Source organism: Zalophus californianus, chromosome 11, assembly GCF_009762305.2.
Source record: "Zalophus californianus isolate mZalCal1 chromosome 11, mZalCal1.pri.v2, whole genome shotgun sequence".
Classification (NCBI taxonomy): domain Eukaryota; kingdom Metazoa; phylum Chordata; class Mammalia; order Carnivora; family Otariidae; genus Zalophus; species Zalophus californianus.
The window spans coordinates 4,555,316-4,581,043 of NC_045605.1; the positions used below are offsets into that span (position 1 = coordinate 4,555,316).

The 25,728-nt window shown below is 37.5% G+C and overlaps 1 protein-coding gene across 1 annotated transcript in view; it reads right to left on the bottom strand.

Moving 5' to 3' along the window:
* The window catches only part of GUCY1A2 (guanylate cyclase 1 soluble subunit alpha 2), a 340,686-nt gene that overhangs the window by 47,211 nt on the left and 267,747 nt on the right, over positions 1-25,728 (bottom strand). Inside the window, exon 7 of the mRNA XM_027578896.2 lies at positions 7,935-8,089. Within this exon, the coding sequence (XP_027434697.2) occupies positions 7,935-8,089 (155 nt within the window). The remainder of the gene's footprint in view (positions 1-7,934; positions 8,090-25,728) is intronic.

Consider the following 25,728-nt stretch of genomic DNA (forward strand, 5'->3'; position numbering starts at 1 on the left):
CCCACTCCTGCTCTAACGCTCTAAGTGGGGTTACTTCACCTCAGCACCAGTCTGTTGTAATTAATTGTTTTACTCACGTACATTTATCATCGAGTCTCTGGTCTCATCCCTCAGGGGACAGATCCTATTTACACTGTTCGTCATCATCATATTAGTGCCTATCATACCGCCTGGAATACAGGAGGTTCTCAGCAAGTGTTTGTTAAAAGAAGGGAAGGGGGTGGGGAACACAGGGAAACAGGAAGAAAAGGTGGGTTTTTTTTTTTTTTTTGTAAAATGAAGTAAACGTAAAAGTATTTTTATAAAGCATTAGTAGGAATGACATGATTTGGGGCCAATCAGAAAAAGTATCTTTTAGAATCTATCCACATGGCAGGTCAATGTGTTTGTCCGTGGCTCCATTTGATTTTTTTGTGGGTGGGGGGGGCAGACAATAACACAACAAAATGTTTTGGTGCCTACAGTGGCTGAAATGATTCAGGACTGAAGACCTTATTGATCACCTCCCTGAGGATCATCATAAACTTAATGTGAAAAAGAGTATGAGAGAGGCAGGACCCAAGGGCACGGGTCCTGTGTAGCTTGTGGGGGTCTCCTTTCTGTTCACGTGTAAACAAAACCATCTACAGCTATCATGTCTCAGCTCAGGGCACGAAATCCTCAAACAGTCCATCCATTCTTTACGTGTCATTTTTTAAAATAGAAAAATTTTAACATGGAAACTGTCAGATCATCTGAATTATGCCCAGAATTGTGTTAGAAAAAGTGGAATAAGTTTAAAAGAGGCAAAACCCTTATATGAATACCCTTTAAATAACAGGTGGTTCTTAAGCAACTTTCTCTTGAATTTATATTTGAAATTTCAATTCCCTTTCTCATCACCTCAGAAATCTGGATATTTCTTTCATCTAAAAGAGTAACTTTCTCTATAGAGCTATCAAAATTTTCAAAATATCACCATTTGATTATCAACTTTTGTTTTCTATATATACGAATTTTTTGCTTCAGGTTTTTTTAAGATATAATTTAAAAAATCAAGGGAAATTCAGGGAAGATTGAAGAGTAGGAGGATCCTAAGCTCACCCTGTGACCCCAACTAGCTCTGAAAATGACCTGAAGATGGGCAGAGCAAACCCTGAACAATTTTTTTTTTTTTGGTGGTGTTTTTTCTTATTATGTTATGTTAATCACCATACATTACATCATTAGTTTTGGATGTAGTGTTCCATGATTCATTGTTTGTGCATAACACCCAGTGCTCCACGCAGAACGTGCCCTCTTTAATACCCATCACCAGGCTAACCCATCCCCCCGCCCCCCCCTCCCCTCTAGAACCCTCAGTTTGTTTTTCAGAGTCCGTCATCTCTCCTGGTTCGTCTCCCCCCCTCAGTTTGTTTCTTAAGAGTCCATAGTCTTTCATGGTTCGTCTCCCCCTCTGATTCCCCCCGCTTCATTCTTCCCCTCCTGCTATCTTCTTTTTTCTTTCTTTTTTTAAAACATATAATGTATTATTTGTTTCAGAATTCCTAATCTCAGGAAACAAACTGAGGGTTGCTGGAGTGGTTGGGGGTGGGAGGGATGGGGTGGCTGGGTGATAGACATTGGGGAGGGTATGTGCTATGGTGAGCACTGTGAATTGCATAAGACTGATGAATCGCAGACCTGTACCTCTGAACAATTAATTCTTGAGAAGAGGCCACACTGAATAGGGGAGGAGGCGTGGAGGTGTAGTTGGGAACCTAACTCCCAGCAAGACTAACTATAAGTGGAAGGGACTTCATCAGCATGGAGAGCAGTAGGAAACTGAGACCCCACCCTTCAAGAGCCAGTATAATAACTCACCCTAAGAAACAACACAGAAACAGCAGTTTGAAAAGAGCTTGGGGTATATGTGAAGGAGACTTATTTACTGATCTCAGAATACGGTCTGGACGGACAGGGATCTTCAAGAGATTTCTCCAAGGAGAAAAGTGCTGGTGGGCATCATTTTTCTTCCCTCCTCCAGCCTAGGTAGCTGGACACTTTCAGGAGCCAGCACTAACACTTTCTGTCTACATTGCTAGAATTGCATACCCAGCCCCCACTTTCCTTTGTGACCACCACAATTCAACCCACCAAACTTAGCAGACACCCTTCCAAAGCAGCTCCTGCCCTGCCACACCTTGTAAATAGCTCCAGCAAGGGTAAGCACCACTCCCACTGCCCTGGGGAAGAGGTAAGATAACCCCACACACCAGAGTGCCCGTCTGCGGAGGCAGTAAGCCCTGCCATTCACTGTGCCAACAGCTGTGGCGGAGATGCTCATGCACCGCTGAGAACTGCTCGGACTAACAGGGAGCAAATCTTGCCCTTTGGTACTACCTGCAGTTCTGGCAGAAAGCCTAATTGCAGACAGTCAGCTGGACTTCCAAACTGGCCCACTAATGAGCCCACAGCAGCCTCAAGTCTCTCAACAGTGAGGAAACCGAACACTGCTGAGTGCACCAACACTAGGTAAAGCAGGTCATTGCAGCAGGCTGGGCTGGAGGCAATCATGGCTCAGCCACGATGGAAAGGTACATGTGGCCCACAAAAGGGACACCTCTGGAGCATCTACTTTTGCTGACCAAGGGGATATCCCTATAGGACACCACAGGACCTTTTCTACAAAAGACCACTACTTTAAAGACCAGGAGACATAACTGACTTCCCTAAAACATAAAAACAAACACAAAGAGTCAGACAAAATGAGGAGATAAAAGAATATGTCCCAAATGAAATAACAGGACATAGTCACAGTAAAATAACTACATGAAAGAGAGAGAAGCAATATGCCTAATAAGGAATTCAAAGCAATGGACATAAAGATATTCACTGGATTTGAGAAAAGAGTGGATGAAATAATGAGAATTTCAACAATAAGACAGAAAATAGAAAAACTAACCTCTCAGAGATAAGGAATTCAATTAATGAAATAAAAATAAATACACTACGTAGAATCAATGGCAGATGAGAGGACGCAGAAGAACGGATCAGCTGTCTGGAAGATGGGGTAATGGAAGGCAACCAAGCTGAACAGCAAACAGAAAAAAAGTTAATAAATGAGAAAAAGTTAAAGGAGCTCAGCAACATCAAGTATAATAACATTAACATTATAGGGATCCCATAAGGAGAAGAGATAAGGAAGGGAAAAGAGGGGCGCCTGGGGTGGCTCAGGCAGTTAAGCGTCTGCCTTTGGCTCAGGTCATGATCCCAGGGTCCTGGGATGGAGCCCCGCATTGGGCTCCCTGCTCAGCGGGGAGCCTGCTTCTCCCTCTGCCTGCTTCTCCCTCTGCCTGCCGCTCCCCCTGCTTGTGCTCTCTCTCCCTCTCTGACAAATAAATAAATAAAATCTTTTAAAAAACGGGGGGGGGGGGGAGAAAATTTATTAGAGGAAATAATAGCTGAAAAATTCCCAAATCTGAGGAAGGAAACAGACATCCAGGTCCAGGAAACAGAGAACCCCTAACAAGATAAACCCAGTAGGTCCATACCATGACAAATAACAAAATAGCAAAAAGCAATGATAAAGAATCTTACAGCTGCAATACAAAAACAAACAAAACAAAATACAAGGGAAACCCCATAAGGCTATCAGCTGATTTTTCAGCAGAAAATTTGCAGGCCAGAAGAAATTGGCACGATATATTCAAAGTGCTGAAAGTTAAAAAACAAACAAACAACAACAACAAAAAACACATAAAAACAAAACAAAACAAAACACCAAAAGTACTCTATCCAGCAAGACTACCATCCAGAACAGGAGAGAAAAAGAGATTCCCAAACAAAAGTTAAAGGAATTCATCACTAAACTAGCCTTATACAAAATGCTAAAGAGAATTCTTTAAGTATAAAGGTAAGGCCATAACTGGAAGAAAATTATGAGAGGAAAAAATTTCACAGGTAAAAGCAAATATATAGTAAAAATAGATCAATCACTTATAAAGTCAGTATTGAGGTTAAAACACAAAAGTGGTAATAAAATCAATTATATCTACGAAAATTAGTCAAAAAATACACAAAATAAAAAGATGTAAAACATAATACCATAACATGAAACATGGAGGAGGAATAAAAATTTAGTGCTTGGAACGTATGTGAACTTAAGGGACTATAACTTAATATAGACTACAATACACATAAGATGTTACATATGAACACATGGTAACCACAAATCAAAAACCTATAATATATACACAAAAAATAGAAAGCCAAGCATAATGCTAATCAAAGCCATCAAACCACAAGGGAAAAGAGCAAGAGAAGAAGAAACATAGAAGAACTATAAAAACAACCAGAAAACAATTCACAAGTATATGCCTATCAATCATTTTAAATGTAAATGGTCTATGTGTCCCAATTAAAACACATAGGATGACTGAATGAATAAAAAAAAACCAAGACCCATATGTATCCTGCCTACAAGTCTCACTGCAAACCTAAAAACACATGCAGACTAAAAGTGAAGGGGTAGAAAAACATATGCCATGCAAATGAAAGTGCACAAAGGGTAGCAATTCTTATGTCAGACAAAATAGACTTCAAAACAGACTGTAGCAAGAAACAATAAAGGGCATTACATAATGATAAAGGGAACAATCCAGCAAGAGGATATAACAAATGTAAATATCTGTATACACAACATAGGAACACCAAAATATATAAAGCAAATATTAACAGACAGAAACAGAAATTGACAGTAATCCAATAATAGTACGGGCTTTAACGCCCCACTTACATCAACGATAGATTATCCAGATAGAAAATCAATAAGCAAAGAGTGGCTTTGAAACACACATTAGACCAGATGAACCTGACATCTATACAGAACTTTCCATCCCAAAACAGCAGAATAAAAATTCTTTTATGTGCACATGGAACACTCTCCAGGATAGATTACATGATAGGCCACAAAATGAGTTTCAGTAAATTTAAGAAGATTGAGATCATATCAAGTAGGTTTCCAACCGTAACAGTATGATACTAGAAATCAACTACAAGAAAAATCTGAAGAAAAAAAACCACACAAACATGCAGAGGCTAAATAACGTGCTACTGAACAATCAGTGGGTCAACCATGAAATCAAAGACAAAATCAATAAATACATAGGGACAAATGAAAATGAAAACACAAGAGTCCAAAATCTTGGGATGCAACAAAAGCAGCAATAGGGAATTTTATAGCAATACAGGCCTACCTCAAAAGACAAGATTCTCAAATAAAGAACCTAACCTTACACTTGAGGAGCTACAAAGAAAAAAAAAAGAACAAACCAACCCAAGGTTAGTAAAAAGAAAGAAATAAAGATTTGTGCAGAAATGAACAAAATAGAGACTATTTTGCAAATGGCAAAAGCACATTCTTTTTATATGGTTGAATCACACACACACACACACACACACACACACACACACACACACACACACACATATACCCCATATATATAAAAATCAATGAAACCAAGAGTTGGTTTTCTAAAAAGATAAACAAAATTGAAAAAATTTAAGCCAGATTCATCAAGGAAAAAAGAGAGGATTCAAATAAAATCAGAAATGAAGAAGAAATAGCAGCTGTCACCACAAAAATACAAAGTATTATAAGAACATATTATGAAAAATTATATGCTAACATACTGGATGATTTAGTCAAATGGATAAATTCCAGAAACATACAATCCTCCAAAACTGAATCAGGAAGAAACAGAAGATTTGAACTGAGCAATTACTAGTAATGAAATTGAATCAATAATCAACAAACTCCCAACAAACAAAATTTCAGGACCACATGGCTTCATAGGTAAATTCTACTAAATATTTAAAGAAGAGTTAATATCTACTCTTCTCAAACTGTTCCAAAAAATAAAAGTGAAGTAAACTTCCTAACTCATTCTACAAGGCCAGCATTACTGTGATACCAGACATTTTTCCAAACAGACATGCAGATGACCAACAGACACATGGAAAGATGCTCAACGTCACTCATCATCAGGGAAATGTCAAAAAATAATCCCCCCAAACAAGACAAAAAAACACAAACACGAAGAGACATCACTTTACACCAGTCAAAATGGCTAATATCAAAAGGCTGAGAAACAACAAGTGTTGGCAAGGATGTGGAGAAAAGGGAACCCTGGCAACTGTTGGTAGGAATGCAAGCTGGTGCAGCCCACTGTGGGAGATAATGTGGAGTTTCCTCAAAATATTAAAAACAGAAATACCATATGATCCAGTAATTCCACCACTGGGTGTTTATCCAAAGAAAAAGAAAAGACTAATTTGAAAAGAGAGATGCACCCTTATGTTTATGGCAGCATTATTTACAATTGCCAAGATATGGAAGTAGCCCAAGTGTCCATCAATAGATGAATGGATAAATATGGGGTGTGTGTGTGTGTGTGTGTTATTCAACCATAAAAAAAGAATGTGCTTTTGCCATGTGCAACAACATTAACGGACCTAAATATAGAGGCCACTCTTAGGCAAACAGGCTTTAGCAATGGGATGTGCAAAGGACCACATGGGACCACCCGGATGACTCCAGACACGCCCATCAGGAACCCACCCCACCTCAAAACATCCTTAGGCCCTAGGTGACCAACGGGCTGCTTACAACCAGGCACAGTTACCAAAAAAGGGAGAATTCCATATGTCGCCATACCTCCTTACCTTCCCTCTTTAAAAGAGGCCCTCACCCACTGCCTCATGGTAGACAGCCTCTCCTCTACTGTGCTGCTCACCGCTCCCTTGTGGGGTATTCAGTAAACTTCTATCTCCTTTGTTCTGCCTTGGGTGAATGCCTTCACCTCCCACACCACCAGCTTCCAGCTGACCATTGCCCCACATTTGGAGGCCCCCATTTGACTGAGAGACACTCCAGCTGGGCACCACCCTAGAGCATATGACACCAAATGAAATCAGTCAGAGAACAACAACTACCATAGGATTTCACTTATATGTGGAATCTAAAAACCAAACAAAGAAGGAAAGAGACAAAAAAGTCTGATGCTTGAGTACAAAGCACACTTGCTGGTTGCCATCAAGGGGGGGGGGTAGGAGGATGGGTCAAATAGATGTAGAGAGGATAAAGAGGTACAGAATCCCCAAATAAAATAAATAAGTCACAACGATGAAAACTACAGCACCGGGAATATAGTCAATAATATTATAAAAACATTTTACAGTGACTTATGATTGACTACACTTACTGTGTCGAACGCTGAGGGATGTATAGAATTGTCAGCAATATGTTATACACTTGAAATTAATGTAACATTGTATGCTAGGTACACTTCAATAAAAAATAAAAAATATCAATGGTCACTATTTCCATCTACAGTTTTACAAGAGGATTTTTTAGTTATCCAAACTATGGCACCAGTTAGCTTGCACAACAACGCCCAGCATAAAACCAATGTCTAACATACAGGAGAGAGTCATACCATCTTCTTAATCTGGAGAAGTCGATCCTACCAATGCGTTCCTTAATTCAACCAATATTTAGAGAGCGCTTATTATGTGTTAAGCATGTTTTATAAGTTCTGGGAATTTAATGATGCATGGTCCCTGCCCATAAAATGTCTTTTCTATCTCATTCTTTGACTTTTATAAACACTGAGGAACATTTTGAAAATGTGAGGACTTTGGGTGTGATGCCGATCTTCAACACTTGTGCTCCTGTGTTCAAACAGGTGTACCTGAGAAGAAGAGCAGCTGTGGGAAACGACACACCTATGTTTACCTCTCAGTCAAGTCAGGCTCTTCGCGCACTCTCTCAGGGTGCACATAAACGTTTATGTCACAAGTGCTATCTTTCAGACTGGGTGGATCCACTCCTATTACCTTAGAGAATGACGGGGTATTACTAGCTCAGGCAAGGCCAAAGACAGAAGGAGGAGCGGAGGGCAGAGAACACTCACTGGTAAGTGGTCGGGCTGACATTGATGCGCCGAGGGTGACTTCCGGATTCGAATTTGCTTGCCAGAGTGACATTGTTTCCAAACAGGCAATATCGTGGCATTCTCACCCCAACAACTCCAGCGAGCACGGACCCCGAGTGAATGCCTATCCTCATCTAAACAAGAAAAAATGAAAAGGATATATTTATACTTTCTTTTGGTATGCAATTATTTCAGTGAAAGGTAATTTTGTAAGCTACCGAACTTGGATCTCCTCAAAGACAGGAACCGTGTCTTGGTCATTTTGGTGAGCCTAATATCTGGATCATTACAGAGGCAGTGAACATGAATACTGTGGAATAAATGAATAAATTAACTATAGGGAAAAATTATGTTTAATTTGCTACATAAATCCAGCTATATTACAAGTCAAACCACATTTCTTTTGAACAGAACATGTTCTAATACATAAAAAATGTATTATTCTCCCTCCAGTTATTCTTATATATGACCCTATTTTCCTTTCATAGAATTAAGCACAATTATAAATTAAATATATTTCTGTTTATTTTGTTTAAATGTTCGATTGTCTTATGAGAGAAGGATCCGTATCTATTTCCTTACTGCTGAATATTCAGTCCTTAGTACTGTACCTAGAGCAAAGCAGGCCCTCCACAGTAAATGGTAATTGTTGATAAACTGTCAAAATCCTTCAATATTATATTAAAATGGCCTTATAGAGAATTTAACCCTCGAGTCAGTCAAGAAGCGTCTATTGAAAACCCTGGAAAATGAGTGCTGTATATTTTACTCTGTGAATCTGATAAATATTAGTCTGGCCCATGCTTTGAAGGAGCCCCCAATGTGCAGTTGATATACACTTAAATGTGATCACAGCCATGCAGTTGCTTCTACACAGTCTACACCAAAGTAACTGAAGCTCATGTTGACCCAGTGGGGAATGATATCCTTAGTCCTAGGGGAATGTGGGAGAGAAGGAAGAGATCTGACCCCTAGATGCCTACTACATAAGTAAAGTATCACTCTTCACTACCCTATCTGCTTTTGTCCCTGCGGTTGTGAAGACAAGAAGTCATTCTGTGACTAACCTTTGTCATGGACTGGAGAGTTCGGTACTTATCAACTATTAATAAGACAGGCTGAAACCAACGTGATCCAGCTGCAACTCTTAATAAACCTCTTCATCTACTTTTTAAAAAATGATCCTAACATTTATTTGGAAATTCAACATGCTAGGAAGAATCAAGGTACATTTCAGAAAGAAGAAAGAATAATTTCCCTATTAGTATAAACATATCTAATTAGTGCATGGATATCATAATACTGGTGTATAGACAGAGAAACACACTAACAGATAGGACAGGAAGACTTCCATACATATATATGTGATTCACATGACAGAGTTGGCATTTCAGATTAGTGAGAAAAAGATGGTATTTTCATTAGGATGCTCTGGATCAACTCTATCTTTATGGTGAAAAATAAAATTCCAAGTAGATTAAAGATCTTAATGTCAAAGGCACAACTTTACAGCTTTAAAAATAATTGTTTTAAATAAGGTAAAGGTCAACGTGCAGTATCAGTAATACTCTAAAATACAGAAACCCTAAAAAGTATACTTTTCTTAGTCTCTCAGTAACAGTTTCCAGGTGAGTGGTCCAGATTGTCAGGAAGCTCTGTTCGGTCAGGGACCAGTTCCTTATCATGTTCCTCCTCATGCTTGTCACATACTCCTTGTTGGGAAACTTGAAGCTGAATCAGGAGCACCCTCATGTTCTAACTCATGATGGGGCAAGACAGACCCTTCCTGTCCAGGGGAAAAGTCATGATCGCCTTTTCAGGTGATCTTCGTTCCTTTGGGAAAAACCAGATTTACATCTGCTATCATTTTCCTTCTAAAAGAATTTTTTCACTATAGGTCCACTGATGATGAATTCTCTCAGCTTTTGTATGTTTGAAAAAGTCTTTATTTTGCCTTCCTATCCGTCAGATATTTTCACTGGGTTTAGAATTCTAGGTTGAGAGTTTTTTCCTTTCCTTTCCGTACTTTAGTGATGTTGTTCCATCGTCTCCTCCTCCATTGCTGCCATGCTTATCTTAATTCCTTTATATGTAATAGATCTTTTTCCTTCTGGCAGCTTTAAGTTTTTCTATTTTTTGCTAGTTTTGCAAAATTTATTTATGATTTCTCTTGATGTTGTTTTCTTCATGTTTCTTATGTATGGGGTTTGTTGGGTGTCTTGGATCTGTCGGTTTATAGTTTTCATCAAATTTGGAAAAATTTCAGCTATTACTTCTTCAAATATTTTTTCTATCCACCTTTCTTTTCTTTTTCTCTCTCAGAGACTCTAAACACATGTCTATTGGGATACTTGAAGTATTTCCATGGTTGACTAATTTATTCATTTAAAATATTTTTCTGTTTATTTTGGATAACTTCCATTGTAATGCCTTCAAATTTATTAATCTTTTCTTTTGAAATGTCTAATCTTTTGTTAACCTCATCCAGGGCATATTTCATCTCAGACATTGGGATTTTCATCTCTAGAAGTTCAGTTTGGAAATTCTTTTTCTTTTTCAGGTATCAAATTACCTTTTGAACATATGGAATACAGTTAAAATAACTGTTTTAATACGTTGATAATTCTAACATCTGTTGGTCTACTCAGTTTTGATTGGTCTTTCTCATCATTATGGGTCATATTTTTCAGGTTTACAGTATGCTAGTAATTTTTGGTTGGATGTTAGGTATCATAAATTTGACTTTGTTGAGTGCTGGATGTTTTTTATATTCCTTTAAGATTTTATTTGAGAGAGAGAGAGAGAGAGAGAGAGCATAAGCAGGGGGAGGGACAGAGGCAGAGGGAGAAGCAGACTCCTCGCTGAGCAGGGAGCCCAATACGAGGCTTGATCCCAGGACCCTGAGATCATGACCTGAGCCAAAGGCAGAAGCTTAACCCACTGAGCCACCGAGCTGCCCCTATTTTTGATATTCTTATAAATATTCTTGAGTTCTATATAGGGATGCAGTCAAGTTACTTGGAAATAATTTGTTTTTTTCAAGTCTTGCTTTTTAAGGTTTGTTGGGCAAGACCTGAGCAGTATTTCATGTAGGCCTAGTTTTTCCCCCCTACTGAGGCAAGAATATCATGTACCCAGTGCCCATGATTTAGAAGGTTCTCCAGTCTTCCTGATTGGAACAGGCATTTTTTTTTTCTCCAGGTCCTGTGTGAGTGCCAGGAACTTCTTCCTCTAGTCCTTACAGGTGTTTTTCCCTGTTGGGTTCAGGTAGTCTTCTCACACACAAACAATAACCCATGCAGAACACATAGGAGGCCCCTTACAAGATCTCTGGTGGCGTTTGTGCAACTTTTCTCCTTGCTCGTACTCTGTCTGTGGCCTCTAACTTCTTCCAACTCCCCAGACTCTCAGCTCCATCTCTTCCACTCCAGGAGTTTGTTGGATGCCTCCTGGTTTGCTTCTCCTCGCACCATAGCCTGGATGTTCTCAAAGCAATACACCAGGGAAATCATATGTCTCATCTTATTTGTTTCCTATCTCTCAGGGATCACTGTTTTCTATTGCCTACTAGCCAGTGTCATAAAGATTTTTAATTGTTTAAGGTAGGAATATAAATCCAGTGTCTGTTATTCTATATTAAGTGAAAGCAGAAATGAGATAATACTTTTTTTTTTTTTTAAGAAACCTAACTTTCTGAAAAATGTAGGCCTGTTTCTGATGAGTGACTGTCTATTTGGGTTTAAAAAGGTAAAAAAAAATGCTGAATAATAATAGTCTTTTTAATCAAGATAATTATAAACCACCTTTCTCTAAAGTTAGCAAAGCATTTTGCAATAATATTATATTTCTTTAGGATTTTTTTTTTTTTGCTTTTATAAGGCCTATTTATATTAAACTCCCTTGTGTAACACAGGATTGCCTGAAAAACACCCAGAGCTCAGATACAAAGATCGTCAGTTTGGACCTATGATCACTGTACTGATCCCTTTAAGCAGGAGGCAAAAAGAAGTGAATATCACATTGACACATCTCACGGCCTCTTTATTCTGTGCTTTTTGTTTGAGAAAAAGACTCTATACCCCACACCAACTATATAGAAGGCTTATATGGTTCTACCAATGCCTCCTTTCAAAAGACCTGAGGGTTTTTTTAAACCGAATTATCAAAAGGAGAATTATTATAACCTGAAACATGTTGACAATAAAAACCCTGATATCCTTGGGGGGCGGGGGGGTTGGTGGATGGAAAAATGGTCATTTAAAAAAATTATCTTTTAGAAGGCCACTTAAAACATGCACAAAAATATCAACAACCACACAAATAGCACAAATTTGTTGTCATTGTCTCTACCATATAATAAAACGAAACTCAGAGAATTACTTAATCTTGGAAGTAAGGAGATATCATTGGGAACTTAAAAACCGAATCATCAGACTGTTTTATTTTGCATTTCCTTTGACAACTTACTGAGATTTCTGAGGAATTACTGCCTATATACGGAAGTAAATGATTGCTTCCCTCAGAGTATGTCAAGAACATCTAGAAGTTACACAAAATAGTTACACTTAACGCTCAAGGAGGAATTTAGATTCACTTTGAAAATATTTAACATTATTTAAATAATTTAACCAATGAGTCACATTGGCATCTCTCTGCGCAGTATGTCTTAACTAAAGAGGGGTACTGTGCACTAAACCAGTGGTTGTTAACAGGGGACATTTGCGCCCTTCAGTCAACGTCTGGCAGTGTCTTAAGAGATTTTTTATTTTCACAACTGGGATGGGGAGCTGCTACCAGCATCTATTCAGTTAAGCTAGAGATGCCCAGGACAGCTTCCCCACAACAAAGAATTTTCCAATCCAACATATAAGTAGTGTGGAGTCTGGGAAACCCTGCACTAAACAGACTTCTGGCAACTGATAGATACTTAGTAGACCAACACACATGCAAAATAATCAGATCAAAGCTTTGATGTGTAACACCAGACTTCATTTTTTAGAGAACATTTATGGAAAAAAAATAGTATTTGTCCTAGGGATTTACTGAAAAACACAGCAACTTTTGGATCTATGCTGAGGTTAGGATATCTGTTACCCCATCTCCTATACCTGTATGTGTGAAATACTACACAACTCTGGGAAACATCAAAGACCCCAATTATCAAAAGATACAGTTATTCTCATAATACTGTACCGATCAATCATTAACTGAGGCACATAAACAACTGCATTTTTAGATAACATTTCTCCCACGACTCCTAAAAATAGAAGGCTTATACAGTTCAACCTCAGTTAGCCAAAACTCTCCCTGGTTTAGTCAAGAAGGAATCTTCGGGTTGGGAGGGCAGCACGGATTCATTAGTCAAGCTCATTTCACAAATAAACTGAAGTCCAGAGGAACACAATGAAAAAGAGCAATTAGTCCATAGTTGGCACTTAAAAACTGTCAGTTCCCTTCCCAGACCTCATGGTACCCATTGCTCTGCTTATGGTGTCAAGGACGATGCTACAGACCCATTTATAATTCAGTAAATAGATTTACTCATTCCCCAATGGCCAGATCAAACTGAAACCATGATTAACATGAGTTATGAGCCAGCAAGTTATTAAACAAATACGAGTTTGTGCTGAAATAGTCCTATTTGAGCAAGACTGAATTTCCACATTAAAACAGAAGGTCCATAGTAGAAAAAACAAGAAAGACTTCCAGTAGAAAAAGCCAGTTCATGTTTTACTCATGTTTGCATTTAAGATTATTCTTAGATTCATGTAGTCAAGATTTTAAGCTGTTAAAAATAGTTAATTAACCGTTTTTAATAGTCAGGACACTAAAATCATGATTCGCATGGTTAGGAAATAAGTACTTCATCCTTCTACCAGTATTAACATGCATAAGTTTTATCATAAAATATTCCCTTCATTAATAAAAAGAAATAAATGAAATTTATCTTCATATTTTATCTTATTAATAATCACTGTCTCCCTGACAAGAAAATATCAATTAATGTTTTAAATTCTAATTTTAAGAGCTCAAGATTCTTAGGCAGAATATAATAAACTCATATAACCTACGTAGTTTTTTACAATTTCTCCTTGTTTCCCCCATGTGCAAGAAAACAGGGAGAAATAATCTCTGTAGATACGTGGCATTTTTCCTTCTATCAGGGGACTCAGCCTCCAACTGGTGGTGTCAAAATGTCACATTCTCAAGTAATATGCTTGGACAAATAGCACTTTGGGCAAAATGTCTTACTGTGTTTACTTTAAACATTACAAAAGTACCATTCACAGATAAATTTCAATTTACAGAAATATTTGACCAAAAAAAAATGGTTCTCATCACTGGTATGGTAACCTATAATTTCAGACACAAGAAATATATTTACTTCTATAAAATAAAATGGTGAAATTTCAAATAATTGGTACTTTACAGTTAGGGGAGAAAGTGAGTTTGTAATCTGGTTTATGTGTTTTTGATGGGGAAAGATAGGACCTTACAAAAGCTTTTTAGGAGAGAGCATGTGTGGAATCCTCCAACAGATGCCACTGAAAATGTTATTGGAGACTGTGAAGGGGGCACAGCAATAGAGCTCAGCACCACCACCTTCTCAAGGGGCACTAATCATTGTGTATGTGATTATTTAAATTATTTAAATACATGCCTAATAAAAAATTTAAACTTGACTGAGCTTTTGGAGAATTATTATTAAGGCCTCTAAGTTGAATCTGAAAGTTACCTTTGTTCAGAAAAAAATGCTTTAAGAATTGTTTCTCAAAGGGAGAAACTGATTTAAAGCAATTGACATGTTTAAGTTAAAAGTGCATATATTTAGGAATAACCAACATATAATGAGCAGTTGAGAAACATACCATTTTGTGCCAAAAATATGGACAGTTGATACATCCTTTAACATAGTGCTATAATTTAAAACATAAGGAACTGCTCATTATAATAATAGCAGAATTAAAAAGAATAATTTAGAAATTTGACAAAGTGATTGATTCTATTTTCTACCAGCATTTGATATTCATTCTGATATGCAGAAAAGAATTCAAAACCTTTTTTTAAGAAACATCCAATCTTTGGCTATCTAACCAGGGATGCTAAGGAAACACTCTACTAATAATATCCATAACATTAATCAAATAATTGTATCACATACATCTTTGCTATTTAATCACACAGATTGAAATTTATTTCTAATATCATAAAGGCATTCCTTGCCAATGGCATCATTTTTAACTAACAAAGTCTGTTAATTGCTAAAACTTCAAAGCTCTTAGAAGCTTCTATTTCAAGACTACCACTAAAAAATAGTGCTACTAATTCTGTTAACTGATGTAAATCATTTTCTGTCAGAAAGCAGATTTTAACAGATAATCTGAGGCATATTTCTAGTCTAAAAGAAACTTTACAATATTGTGGATTCAAAAAAATGATTTTAAAAAAGCTTAACTATGTAGAAATGGGATAATGGGATTTAGCAAAGAATTCTAATAGTAAGGAGTGTGTATTTATCAATTTATAAATTAATCCATCTAAACTATAAACAATTTATATTTATGTTTTTATTTATTTCTATTTTTAATATTTTTATCTATTTATTTATATCGTATTATCAAGACCAAGGACCAAAGTCAGCCAAGAGAATTACTTTCCTTTCAACAAAAACATCCCGAAGCTTGAGCCCTTTTAATAGTAACCTGGGAAATGCACGATTTCAAAGAACAGAAAATAACCCCAGCTTTTTCATACCTCAAAGGAATTGTAAGACACAAAATGTGAGAACTTGTTTGCCCTTCTCCCATCCCCCATTCCTTCCTTAGCTTCCCTGTCTTCCTTTCCTTTCATACCCCTCTCTTTCTCTCTTCCAAAGGTTCTTACGTAACAATTCAATCTCAAACACTTACTAGGCATTGTGGAAGACAGGAAGGACAGAAAGACTTTATTCACTTCAAGGAACCTCAGATCTTACAAAGTTAAGGAAAGACAGAAATCTTATTTGAGAAAAAAATATACATGTGGTCAACAAATACCACCTTCAAAATTTTAGATATTAAAATTACTATGTTACAAAAATTAAAAATAAAATATACAAATACATGATTTTCCACTTAGATACTACTTAAAACAAAGTTCCTCTATGAGAAAACGGCATATATTTTATTGGGATGTCCATGCTTACTGCTGATAATCGAATTTCTTCAGGGAAAATTTAGTTCATTTCGCATCTTAAAAGTTCTATATCTCAGAAAAAAATGCACTTGATAGATAAGTAAAAAAGAAACTTTAATGGGCTTGATTATTAAACTTTAATGATTATCCTCTTTTGGAATCCATACCTTTCTCATTTATAAGAACTGATGGCATGGACAAGTTTACCCACCAAATAAAAGGAAAGTAACAATTAAACTCCTGAATTACAATGTATAACTCTTGGCTACACGTCAGAATGAACTAGGGAGTTTTAAAACTGCTGTTTTGTTTCTCACTTCCAGAGATTTTGATTTAATGAGTTTGGAATGAGATGTGGGCATGGGGACGTTAACTCTGGAGTTGCTAATGTGCATCCAAAGTTGAGAATGTGAAGCGTAGAACATCACTTAAGTTTCACAGATATATTAACAAACTATCAATACTGCAGGAGCCAAGTAGTTTCAAAGGCTCTTCTCTTTCCCAGCCAATGGTTTTAGTCAGCACAGTGTAAATACTTTAATATTCATACACACATAAGCTTTCAGAAGACAACATTCCTGTGTATCTCTGGAAGACTTTTGAAAACGGTAAAAATATTCATTTAATCAAACATTAGCAAATGTGGGGCACCTGAGTGGTTCAATCAGTTAAGCATCGGCCTTTGGCTCAGGTCATGGTCTTAGGGTCCTGGGATCAGGCTCCCTGCTCAGCAGGGAGTCTTCTTTTCCTTCTCCCTCTGCCCCTCCCCCTGCTCATGCTCTCTCTCTCTCTCAAATAAATAAATAAAACATTAAAAACATTAGCAAATATGTCATTGAAAATAGAAGGACAGATAAAAAGCTTCCAGGACAATTAAAAACTAAAGGAATTTGCAAACACGAAACCAGCCATACAAGAAATATTGAAAGGGGTCCTCTAAGCAAAGAGAGAGCCTAAAAGTAACATAGACCGAAAGGAACACAGACAATATACAGTAACAGTCACCTTACAGGCAATACAATGGCACTAAATTCATATCTTTCAATAGTTACCCTGAATGTAAATGGGCTCAATGCCCCAACCAAAAACACAGGCTATCAGATTGGATAAAAAAACAAGACCCCTTGATATGCTGTCTGCAAGAGACCCATTTGAGACCCAAAGACACCCCCAGATTGAAAGTGAGGGGGTGGAAAACCATTTACCATGCTAATGGACACCAAAAGAAAGCTGGGGTGGCAATCCTTATATCAGACAAACTAGATTTTAAACCAAAGACTATAAGAGATGAGGAAGGACAGTATATCCTACTTAAAGGGTCCATCCAACAAGAGGATCTAACAATTGTAAATGTCTATGCCCCTAACATGGGAGCAGCCAATTAGATAAGCCAAGTAATAACAAAAGCAAAGAAACACATTGACAACAATACAATAATAGTGGGGGACTTTAACACCCCCCTCACTGAAATGGACAGATCATCTAAGCAAAAGATCAACAAGGAAATAAAGACTTTAAATGACACACTGGACCAAATGGACTTCACAGATATATTCAGAACATTCCATCCCAAAGCAACGGAATACACATTCTTCTCTAGTGCCCATGGAACACTCTCCAGAACTGATTGCATCCTAGGTCACAAATCAGGTCTCAACCGGTACCAAAAGATTGGAATCATTCCCTGCATATTTTCAGACCACAATGCTTTGAAACTAGAACTCAATCACAAGAGGAAAGTCGGAAAGAACTCAAATACATGGAGGCTAAAGAGCATCCTACTAAAGAATGAATGGGTCAACCAGGAAATTAAAGAAGAATTTAAAAAATTCATGGAAACCAATGAAAATGAAAACACAACTGTCCAAAATCTTTGGGATGCAGCAAAGGCAGTCCTAAGAGGAAAGTACATAAAACAATACAAGCCTTTCTCAAGAAACAAGAAAGGTCTCAAATACACAACCTAACACTACACCTAAAGGAGCTAGAGAAAGAACAGCAAATAAAGCCTAAACCCACCAGGAGAAGAGAAATAATAAAGATCAGAGCAGAGATCAATGAAATAAAACCAAAAGAACAGAACAGATCAACGAAACTAGGAGCTGGTTCTTTGAAAGAATTAATAAGATTGATAAACCCCTGGCCAGATTATCAAAAAGAAAAGAGAAAGGACCCAAATAAATAAAATCAGGAATGAAAGAGGAGAGATCACAGCCAACACCAAAGAAATACAATTATAAGAACATATTACGAACAACTATATGCCAGGAAATTAGATAATCTGGAAGAAATGGATGCATTCCTAGAGATGTATCAACTACCAAAACTGAACCAGGAAGAAAGAGAAAACCTGAACAGACCTATAACCACTAAGAAAATTGAAGCAGTCATCAAAAATCTCCCAACAAACAAGAGCCCAGGGCCAGATGGCTTCCCAGGGGAATTCTACCAAACATTTAAAGAAGAATTAATACCTATTCTCCTGAAACTGTTCCAAAAAGTAGAAATGGAAGGAAAACTTCCAAGCTCATTTTATGAGGCCACCATTCTCTTGATCCCAAAACCAGACAAAGACCCCATCAAAAAGGAGAATTACAGACCAATATCCCTGATGAACATGGATGCAAAAATTCTCACCAAAATATTAGCCAATAGGATCCAACAGTACATTAAAAGGATTATTCACCACGACCAAGTGGGATTTATTCCTGGGCTGCAAGGTTGGTTCACCATCTGCAAATCAATCAACGTGATACAATACATTAATAAAAGAAAGAACAAGAACCATGTGATCCTCTCAATAGATGCAGAAAGAGCATGTGACAAAGTACAGCATCCTTTCTTGATCAAAACTCTTCAGAGTATGGGATAGAGGGTACATACCTCAATATCATAAAAGCCATCTATGAAAAACCCACAGTGAATATCATTCTCAATGGGGAAAAACTGAGAGCTTTCCCCTTAAGGTCAGGAATATGGCAGGGATGTCCCCTATCACCACAGCTATTCAATATAGTATTAGAAGTCCTAGCCACAGCAATCAGACAACAAAAAGAAATAAAGGGCATCCAAATCGGCAAAGAAGTCGTCAAACTCTCACTCTTTGTAGATGATATGATACTTTATGTGGAAAACCCAAAAGACTCCACCCCAAAACTGCTAGAACTCATACAGGAATTCAGTAAATTGGCAGGATATAAAATCAATGCACAGAAATCAGTGGCATTCCTATGCACCAACAAGACAGAAGAGAGAGAAATTAAGGAGTCCATCCCATTTACAATTGCACCCAAAACCATAAGATACCTAGGAATAAATCTAACCAAAGAGGCAAAGAATCTGTACTCAGAAAACTATAAAATACTCATGAAAGAAATAGAGGAAGAAACAAAGAAATGGAAAAACGCCCCATGCTCATGGATTGGAAGAACAAATATTGTGAAGATGTCAGTGCTACCTAGAGCATTCTACACATTTAATGCAATCCCCATCAAAATAACATCCACTTTTTTCAAAGAAATGGAACAAATAATCCTAAAGTTTGTATGGAACCAGAAAAGACCTAGAATAGCCAGAGGAATGTCGAAAAAGAAAAGCAAACCTCATGGCATCACAATTCGGGACTTCCAGCTGTATTACAAAGCTGTCATCATCAAGACACTAGGGTACTGGCACAAAAACAGACACATAGATCAATGGAACAGAATAGCAAGCCCAGAAATGGACCCTCAACTCTATGGTCAACTAATCTTCAGCAAAGCAGGAAAGAATGTCCAATGGAAAAAAGACAGTCTCTTCAACAAATGGTGTTGGGAAAATTGGACAGCCACATGCAGAAGAATGAAACTGGACCATTTCCTTACACCACACACAAAAATAGACTCCAGATGGTTGAAAGACCTCAATGTGAGACAGGAGTCCATCCAAATCCTAAAGGAGAACACAGGCAGCAACCTCTTCGACCTCAGCCGCAGCAACTTCTTCCTAGAAACATTGCCAAAGGCAAGGGAAGCAAGGGCAAAAATGAACTATTGGGACTTCATCAAGATAAAAAGCTTTTGCACAGCAAAAGAAACAGTCCACAAAACCAAAAGACAACCGACAGAATGGGAGAAAATATTTGCAAATGACATATCAGATAAAGGTCTAGTATCCAAAATCTATAAAGAACTTCTCAAACTCAACACCCAAAGAACAAATGATCCAATCAAGAAATGGGCAGAAGACATGAACAGACATTTTTCCAAAGAAGACATCCAAATGGCCAACGGAGACATGAAAAAGTGCTCAACATCACTCAGCATCAGGGAAATCCAAATCAAAACCTCGATGAGATACCACCTCACACCAGTCAGAATGGCTAAAATTAACAAGTCAGGAAACGACAGATGTTGGTGGGGATGCGGAGAAAGGGGAACCCTCCTACACTGTTGTGGGAATGCAAGCTGGTGCAGCCACTCTGGAAAACAGTATGGGGGGTCCTCAAACAGTTGAAAATAGAGCTACCCTACGATCCAGCAATTGCACTACTGGGTATTTACCCCAAAGACACAAATGTAGTGATCCGAAGGGGCACGTGCACCCCAATGTTTATAGCAGCAATGTCCACAATAGCCAAACTGTGGAAAGAGCCAAGATGTCCATCGACAGATGAATGGATAAAGAAGATGTGGTATATATACATGATGGAATATTATGCAGCCATCAAAAGGAATGAGATCTTGCCTTTTGCAACAACATGGATGAAACTGGGAGGTATTATGCTGAGCGAAGTAAGTCAATCAGAGAAAGACATGTATCATATGACCTCACTGATATGAGGAATTCTTAATCTCAGGAAACAAACTGAGAGTTGCTGGAGTGGTGGGGGGTGGGAGGGATGGGGTGGCTGGGTGATAGACATTGGGGAGGGTATGTGCTGTGGTGAGCGCTGTGAATTGTGTGAGACTGTTGAATCACAGACCTGAACCTCTGAAACAAATAATACATTGTATGTTGAAAAAGAAGATAGCAGGAAGGGAAAAATGAAGGGGGGGAAATCGGAGGGGGAGATGAATCATGAGAGACGATGGACTCTGAGAAACAAACTGAGGGTTCTAGAGGGGAGGGGGGTGGGGGATGGGTTAGCCTGGTGATGGGTATTAAAGAGGGCATGTACTGAATGGCGCACTGGGTGTTATATGCAAACAGTGAATCATGGAACCCTACATCAAAAACTAGTGATGTAATGTATGGTGATTAACATAACATAATAAAATTTTTTAAAAATGTGCAAATAGGATAGAACTGTGAATACTCCTCAGACTTAATGTATTTCAGTTGGTTGGCGACAAAGGTCTTTGAGAGGTCATCACATCTGTTTGTGGGTGGTTGGCAACCCAGGCTCATATATAGCATTTTATAGAGTTTCACATGGCTAGGGGCAATAGGATTATAAAGAGAAACCATCTCATCTTGGAGTGTTGGTCATTAGAGGAGTCCTAGCGTAAGCATGGCAGCTGGGATGGAGCGCATTGTAAACTTATGGGTACTGAAAGGGGTGCTGTCTCTTTGGAAGTTGTCATACTGGGAATCTGACCCATCACTTCTTTGCTAAATGGTCCTGGGCAAATTACTTCTCTAAATTTTGTCATCTATAATATAGAGATAATGCAACAGCTTGGTACATAATAAATCTTAATTCATATCCAATATGAAACAGGATTATTAACTTGCCCTGGGAAAATATTTTTTAAATATTCTCATAGTGCAAGGGCTGGGGAATTTCCTGGTTCACAGACCTTATTCCACAAATACGAAACTAAAGCAAAAGGGTAAATGGCCTGCTAAAGAACACAATTAGTGAGGATTAGACTCCAAGTGGAAACATAATTCTTACAGTTTCTACTGCATTAGTCGTTGTATAATAACATTTTGGCACTTCTCTTTCTTAATCTTTTTTCATCATTACAAGAGATGAAAATGCACAATGATAATTTATATTTATACAAACCTCCATAAAATCTGCTTAGTTACACATTATTAACAAGGGAAATTGTTTTCTGAAAATTTTTAAGAAATATTTACAAACTAACAGAAAGCTACAATAAAATTCAAATATAACAACAATTGTCATAACTAAGCCTAAGAAGATGTGACCATTAAATGCAATGTGCTATCCCAGGTGGAATCTTGGGACAGAGAAAGGACAGTAGGGGAAAATTGAGGAAATCTGAATAAATTATAGATTTTAGTTAATAATAATGTATCCATGTCAGTTTATTAATTGTAACAATAGTGCCATACTATTTGGGGGGGGGAAACTGGATGTAGAGTTTTGGGAACTCTTTGTACTACCTTTGTAATTATTCTGAAAATCCAGAAGTGTTAGAAAATAAAAAGTTTATTTTAAAATGTAAATCATATGATCCTCCACCAATAAAACGACAAATGTACAATTTGTTTTATCTTTACAAATATTACATACCCTAATCCTGTTGTGTTACCACTGTTGTTACCAGCATTTATTCCATTTGGGCATTAGATGGCGCTCATGCTCATTTTACTGAGCAGATGGCTTATGACTATCAGCAATAGATCTCTCAACTGGAGATGCTTCTGGAAGATTTGGCCTCAAATTAATTTTAAAGGTAAACTGCTTGAAAACACAGTTAACCCCAGAATAAAGTTTAAATAAACCTTGGGTTGGGAGGCAAAATTCAAACAATAAACAAAACTGGAAATGAAGAAATCATTAAGCAGGATTCATAAATCCCAAGGGGTCCAATGGTAGACTTCCAGGCACCTACAGATCTCCCGAAGATGTGCATATACGTTGTACCCATCCTTTTCATCAGTTTTATGAAAGAGGCATGGATACCCCAATATTTGAGAACCATTACTTTAATATTCCTTTCAGTTTCAAACCACGTCTGTATCTTCAACACCTACCACTCAATTGTGTATTTAGTGCACAATCTTTAAAAGTTTGTTGACTGAATAAGTGAACTGATCAGAAGAATGAATAAAAGGAAATTCTAATGTCCCCCTTTCCTTCCTCGAATAACTTAACTGCAGTATATTTTTACCACTCAAGTTATTGGACACTTATTTATCTTTGTAACTATCATCAATATTTGCAAACTACAAATGAAAAGCATCTTTTAAATAATGGACTTTGAATCAATGTTTTATATATGATCCTGCCTCTTGTCTTGTCTTTTGCGCCTAGTAATTGATACGGTAACATCATCCCAGAACTTTATAAGTATCTTTATATCATCCCAAATATGGCTAAAAATGAGTAGAAACTAGTTAATGGCTGCAAAAAGAAAATAAAAAGTTTAGCGACTGGGGATAAAATTACTACTCAAGTCTCAAAATTGTTCTTTTAGGGCTGCTTCAGTCCAGCTGTGATGTTTTTATTTTTGATGTGGTCTCTCGTACAAAATACAAGGATAATAGATTCTCATGAATCAATGAGTCCATGGACTAGAGTAAGTCATCTGATTTAACTAGGGATCTGCCTTTAACCTGGGCTTTGAGAAAAAGCTCTGAGGTTTGAAATGAAAGGTTTTGTAATATTTACTTCTAATTAGCATGGCGCTGACGCCATCCAAGCGAGCCAAAGAAAAGAGAGTAGGAAACTTTTTTCTTCGAAAAGGTAACTTGATAAATGAAGAATCTATACAAAGCAGTCATCAAAGACCAATTGTGCGTGTGTGTGTGCGTGTGTCGCACACAATGTTAACTGTAAGGAATCTCTTCACACCATGAACTCCTAGAACAGTTAGTGTTTATGGATTTGTTTTGAACCCATTTTCTGAGCACATGAAATGCAGGATAAGAACTTGGTAGCCTTAACTAAACCAGTTTTTAGTTTTAAAAAAAAGGATTTCTGATTCTTACTTTGTTTTTATTAATGTATGGCTTTATAAAACTATTAAAAATATACATATAGTTCTTTTGATATATTTTATTATGGTACCAAGTCACCTACAGGTTCCTAAAAATACCAACCTGCTCTACTCCCCTGGGACTTTATTGTTGGTTCTTAACTGATTTGACTTCCTTTTCCCACTTCTCTGGGGTAATTCCCATCATCTTCAGAGACCCAGCTTAGCCATCACCTGTGCCCCCATGCCTATGCGTCAGCTGCTCCCTCTGCTTTCCTTAATTCTTGACCTCTCTGGATGGCTTCTCATCCTTCAGACCACAGCTTGTATATCACCTCTCCCAGGTAGCCTTTCGTCAGGAAGACAGGTAACCCTGGCAGGAACTGTAGTCACCGTATTTCCCCCAACAGTTACTACATTTTATTAATTTTTTTCATTATCTATCTCGTCTGCTTGGGACTAATCTGAGGAAACAAGGATAGCATCTGTCTAGCTCACTGTCATAGCCCAACACCCACCAGAACGTTCTGCACATAGTAGTGGCTCAATAAATGCTGAAGTGAAATATGAATAAATAATTTCTTTAAACACCTCAGAATCTTACTATGCCTTCTGAATTAGATATGTGAAATGTATTTTGTTTTCTTCAACTGTTCCTCTTCATAAAAGAAATATCCAAAAAAATGGATTTAAGTAAAGAATAATTTGCCAGAAACTTGCCTAAGGTATTCCTCTATTCCTTTTCACTTTACTTCTTCTACCAAGTTAAAAACAATCACATGAGCAAACAGAAGTAACTAAGTCAGGCTAAGTGAGTGTATCTGAGCAAAGGCACTTGCCCTGTGGAACAACCTAAGGGTTGCCTGTGAGAGTTGTAAACAGGAGCCAGGCACACAGCAAAATGCAGCCAATACCTACCTTCTTATGGACACTAGTCACTAAAATATGGAGCTGTGACGTCTATTTGGTGTATGGCGGGGGACACAGATCTCCAACAATTACCAAAATTATACCAAATACTGAATTTTAAATATATATATATATATATCTTAAAGCTATTTCAGAGAAGGGTATTATCAAAACAAAAATCAAGCCATGGTAGAATATCATTTTTAGTATACAATAACACATTTCAATAGGTAATTGCTTTCTGTTACAATATTAATGAAGAATATATTCTCACTGAAAGGAGTCAGAAGTGTTTCCGAGTACTCTGAACAAAATATCAGAAATGTTAAGATACCAGTTTGTATTATGAACTCAAGAGGTATATGGTACAGACATTTGCATGTTAAATTAAGTGCCTGAATCTCTAGGGACTGTCACAGTGACAGCAATGGACCCTAGCTTCTTACACCAGATCGCTTCTGTCCCTTCTCTATAGCCATGCATGGACTATGCAGTACTTTTTTTTGGGGGGGAGCCAAATAAAAGCATATCTTATCCAGTACGATTCCCATTTTTTCAACAGGCAGGGAAGAACAGACTGTGGATTTTAAATATGATAAGGACCTCTGATGTGATTCAGAAAGCCATCAGGACACTGAGACTCAACTGTGTCTGCCTTATAAATAGGCGACTGATAAATATTTAGGCAATAGGCAAACAAGCAAAACTTAAGTTGTACATTGGCAGATTATATTTCTGACTTAGAGTATTAATATGGGATACAGGGTGGAAAATGACTTTAGACTTTTGGCTAAGCAACCAAGACCACAGGCTAA